We start from the raw sequence: 5,153 nt of genomic DNA, 5'->3' as shown, positions 1-5,153 counted from the left end.
TTTCGCTTTTCAATAAAACATTTTGTAGAATTTTCCAACAACTCTGGATTTATTACCTAATTCTGATTGAGTATTAGGTTGGTGTGTCATTTCCTTATAGTAAAGTGGGATTTGTCTGTGCAGCATTTCTCAACACGTGTAGGGGAGAACGGGGTTGGTAGGCACACGTTTTACTCTACAGAGAATTGCTCATCACCTTTCAATAGTCATTCCTACATTAATGGGACATTTCCATACCAACATTTCAGGGACAGCGCCTTCTGGTGCCGAGATATAACGAATGTGACAACCAACCCGTGTGACATATAACCCTGTTCACCCCTACTAATGAGATGGTTCGGCAGACCTTAGTAGGACCAAACGGTTGGGGTTGTTTTAAATAAATTGACATGAATAGAATACATTTCAGAAAAAGTTATAAAAGTTTTATTGCAATTTGTGATGCAGGAAACAAAACATGCTGATTTCAATGAACAACACAAACAGGAAAGGAAAGGAGGATGAGCACTAGTTTACTCCAGGCCAAACACTGAAGCATTAATGTACCTTAAAAACAAGAAGAAAATGTTTCTTCAGCTAAATATGATATTATGCTACAAAAATAACAGCCACAAGTGCTTAATGGGTGGGAATAATAAAGGTATAAAAGAAAGCTTCCCTGACTGTCAAGGTTAGCTTTTAACCAATTACAATGTGGATGGATGTAGATCAGACTTTTCCCAAAAAGCATTTGACTGCTCAGGTAACCCTTCTGTTTACCGGGTTTCCTACATACTTAAGTCATTATGGAAGCCTAGCATCTAGAAGTTATCTGGCTAATTATAAATCAAACTGTTGAATATCGTGTTCATGTTTTCCTTGCAACACTAGTGACCTTGTGCACATAACGGTCCTGCTCCTACGAGTCTTCAAAGCCACTTCACCATGAGATATCCCCATTGCCCAAACACTGGAGATACTGCCACTTTAGTGCTTAAGGTTTACCTGGGTCAAGGTGAGGTATCAAGCAGGGTGACACTGAATCCAACTGTGTGTTAACAAGGCTGGAGTCCATGCTGTCTCTTAACTCTCCACATTGTTCAGTTGACTTTACATGTTGCTGTGGAGAGAGAAGCCAGAGAGAGAGGGGGAGGCCAGGCTGGAGCTCAGGGGGAGAGAGGAGAGGAGGTGTGTGGAGGAGATGCAACAGCAGCTGTTATGATGCCTGGGCCTCCAGCTCTGATGCTGGGGTGTTGTCTGGCTCCTCATCGTTGTAGATATTCTCAGCCTAAGACAAAGAGGATAACATATGCAAGCATGAATCTACAGGTGAAACTCGGAAAAATTATGATATTGTGCAAAAGTTCATTTATTTCAGTAATTCAACTTAAAAGGGATGGGGCCGATCCGATCCAGTATCGGGTCCGATATTGGCGAAATCTACGGATCGGATATCGGACTGACAGCTCCGATATAAAATCCGATAAAATAATAATAATAATAATAATAAAAAATATATATAGGGGAGAGTGGCCTAAGTTGTGCATTTTGGAAGTTGTTCCACCCCTTGTTTCTAGAAAACCGTGTAAGAAATTGGAAATGTGACCACATATTTAAGAAGAGCCATCCATTTGACTCATCCTGTAAAGAAGGGAGACACAAGGAATAAGATATAAGCACATTAAAGCTAAAGAAACTGTGTTTTGCCTTTCAAAGTAACATTTCCATGATCAAGGTTTTTTGATTATTGTGTCTGAACAATTATAGACAAGTTTGAAAACATTTGACACATGTTTTAGTGCTTTGGTATGCTACATTTTGAGTCTATACAGTTAGCACCATGTCAGCCCTAAACTGCTGCATCATGCTTATTATCCAAAATTCTGGGGATGGGGTGATTTGTGCCTAAGGGCCTGGGTGAGTTATAGAGCTGTTGTTCTGTTCCAAATCAGCTGTGCCATCGTAGCTTAAAGCGACTCTTACCTTTGGTGCATTTTTACACTTTTTTTGGATTAGGTTAAAATGGTATTAATAAGGTAATTACACTCTAAAATATAAGACAGACCCACCAGGAGTAAAAACAAACAATGATTTCAATCTCATAATATTATGAAAAATATATATAAAATTCAACCAATCAAATCGTTCGGACCGAACGATTTGATTGGCCGACAGACCTGTCTGTTTGCGGTCTGCTTCTGTATTGCGCATTCTCAACTAGAGGGTTTGTTTTGATTCCACGGCAGACAGTAGCGAATAGCGACCATTGTAGAAAAGGCCCCAACGTTCATAAGTTACAGTGTTGTTAGTTCTTACAGTGTGTTAAAATGTGTTTTGTTCAGTGTGGATAGCAGTCAGTTAGGGCTGTGACGTCAGTCGGACAGAGAGCCTGTTTAGTTTCCGTTCTCTTCTCCCTCGGTCAGATGTGTGAGCGTTGCCGCAGTAAGCGATCATTCCACATGGAAACGTGTTTATCTGAGGCCCTGTTCTCACGGCAACACGAAACGGTGCAAACACGGAAAAATTCCCGCGGTTGCACTATATCATGTACATGAAAACAGCAAACGCAGGCATGAAACCGCAAGTTTTTGAGATCACGTCCCAGGGAGGATTTTTTGGAAAACACAACGGTTTTGGTTTCGTGTGAACACCGAAACCATTTCCCCTGGTAACGCTGACGTCACGGCTCCACTTCACGTATGCATAGTCTATAACATTTGCTGTCAATACCCACACGCGAGTTATAAAGTTAGAAGACAACATAACGTGCAGGGCTTAAATAGGCCTATAACACTCGCCAATTTAGTCTGTAGTCTATTAGTAAGTTATTGATACCATGCACCCGCCACTTTGTCTGGGGAAAGATTTGTGCTCTGCCGCTTTTTCTAGCAAAATAAACTTGTGTACACGGCTCTCTCTACATTAAAAAACACTATCCATAGTTCAGCGCGCAGCGGTTAAGTTACTGTTCAACAAAAGGAGCATTAAGGCTACGGCTTCACAGTAAAAGCATTTCACTGGCTAAACATTAACAGCATTTCACCGGACAAACGTGAGTTGACTTTTATTTTGAAGTACGCCTAACAGGAAAAGTAGCCGCTCACAAAGCCCCTTTACTACCAGCATGTCTTCTGTTTTCACGAGTTCAATGCGGTGAAATAAGAGGACAGAAAGCTTGTCATTTACAATACTTGTAACCCCAAGCTTACACCAACCGCTTTATGAACGTTAGTGGCATTAATTTTCGGTTACAGTAAGGTTTTATGCATCAAATTGTACCGGAAAAGCTATTTACTACTACCTTGTACCGCCAACTGCTGGCCTGGCATGCTTACTACATCGATTTCGTCCCGTTTCCTCTGAAAACATGTGCACGGGTGAAGATGTCAGATAAATTGTGTCTGAACGGGGTTTAAAAAAAAAAAAAAAACGGGAAAACTGTCACGTTTTCACCGTGAGAACAGGGCCTGAGTTTAAAAGTGAATCACCCGTGTGTGAGTATGTACATGCAGTCCCGATCGCTGTTATAATATAGTTTGCATGCGATTCGCGGGTCGCAACAGCTGTTGTAACGTCTCCTCACGAGCGGAGTTTAAACCTTTGTTCTTTTCCCGCGATCTATATGCGACTGTGCCTGTGAAAGAAGGAAAATAAAGAGCGGATAAAACCCTACTCCTCTCCTAGTCTCATGCTTATAGTCTGACGCCTTTGGCCATAAGTGGTATTCTGGCCGACACCTCTGAAGTGAAACCAGTGATACAAGCATGGAACGAGGGTGTGGGGGCATTGGAGGGAGGCGGGATGGTATGATAGTGCTGTAATTCTCAATTGCACGATGGGTGTGAGTCCCTTTAAAGGAGCTTATCAATCCATCCTGGAACATGCATTTTCGGGGATTTATAAATCCATACAAAAGATCCAATATTGATAGTCTTTTGTGTCCATATTATATTAATTATTGACCGCGTATTCCTATGATGTAAGGCAGTCACTGTTGATTGGCAATAGCAGCTCTGCATAGGGAATGTAAACAAACAGCATGTAAGCTAATGTTAGCATTTCGCCGAGCACCGCTTTCCCTTCTGAGATCACGCTAATGTTGTGGTATAAAGTTATTAAGGGAAACACATATGCTGATATTCTTCCTCCCTCTCTGTCTTCCTACTAGTGATGGCAGTGTGACACTGAAGCTTCGATACGTGCTTCAAACCCTGATCTACAATTCCCAAGAAGCACTTCGAAGCTTCTGAAGCAAGCTTCGAAGCTTGCTTCAGTACGAAAAAAATCACTTGACATATGACGTCCCAAGCAGCAACTGCTTCGTTGCCTGAATCACTTGACTGGTCCGCGGCTCGGTGGAGAAGCTTTGAGCAAAAAAAAGAAACCGGCTCAATCCATTAACCGTTGAAAAAGTAAGGCAGCCTACCTCAATACAAAGCTTTGAGTGTTCCCCATCCCACATAATTACCCTTGTAGAGTTAGGCTACTCAAGCACACCCAACCAACCTTGCCCAAAGCCAGCCGGTCACCGCGGCACGGCCTAATTATTTAATGGAAAAATCACACAATCGGCGCTACAACCGTTTTCGGGAGTTGTGTTCAGTATTTAATAAAACTGTTTGAAATGTCAATTAGATTAGGCTAGGGGATAACACACCGACTGTGGTGTGGAGGTCCGGGGTTCGAATCCCGGTCGGAGGCAGGTCATTATATTGTAGGTTTTTATAAAATGCTGTTTCAATTATATCCTAGCCTAAATCAGTTAGCCTATTTGGACATGGGCTAGGCCAATCCTTTTAAGAACAATTTAGATATCTGTATTTTGATCAATCTTTATTCGTGAATAAATCATGATATTGAGTAGCCTATTTGGGTTTGTGGGGCGTGTGTGTGTGCGTCAAATAATTTTCAAAGCAGGGATACTTTGAATCCACTGCAGCCTCACACTTCGCGAGCAGAGGTCACTGTCACTGAAGCTTCGAGTAATGAACCTATTTTTGAAACATTGGCTCAACTGGTTCAATGCTTCATAAAAGCTTCATTTGCCCATCACTACTTCCTACTGCGCTTGGTGCCGCTCTTACTTTGCCTCGCTCTGACAATGTCACGTAGCCAACAGCTGGTGTATCACCGCTTGCTCTTTGAAAGGACGGTGGCCAAGTAGGTCAAAGTTC

At 42.1% G+C, this 5,153-nt stretch overlaps 1 protein-coding gene across 2 annotated transcripts in view; it reads right to left on the bottom strand.

The window, feature by feature from the left end:
- Nucleotides 1-403: 403 nt before the first annotated feature.
- Nucleotides 404-5,153, bottom strand: part of LOC307249223 (histone-binding protein RBBP7) — a 43,142-nt gene continuing 38,392 nt past the window's right edge. For both annotated transcript variants that reach the window (XM_080025865.1, XM_080025866.1), the window contains exon 12: nt 404-1,267. In XM_080025865.1, coding sequence (XP_079881991.1) covers nt 1,196-1,267 — 72 coding nt within the window. In that variant the 3' untranslated portion in view covers nt 404-1,195. The remainder of the gene's footprint in view (nt 1,268-5,153) is intronic.

This window comes from Ammodytes marinus (assembly GCF_949987685.1).
Source record: "Ammodytes marinus genome assembly, chromosome: 1".
Lineage (NCBI taxonomy): Eukaryota > Metazoa > Chordata > Actinopteri > Uranoscopiformes > Ammodytidae > Ammodytes > Ammodytes marinus.
This window is presented reverse-complemented; position numbering and strand designations above follow the sequence as displayed.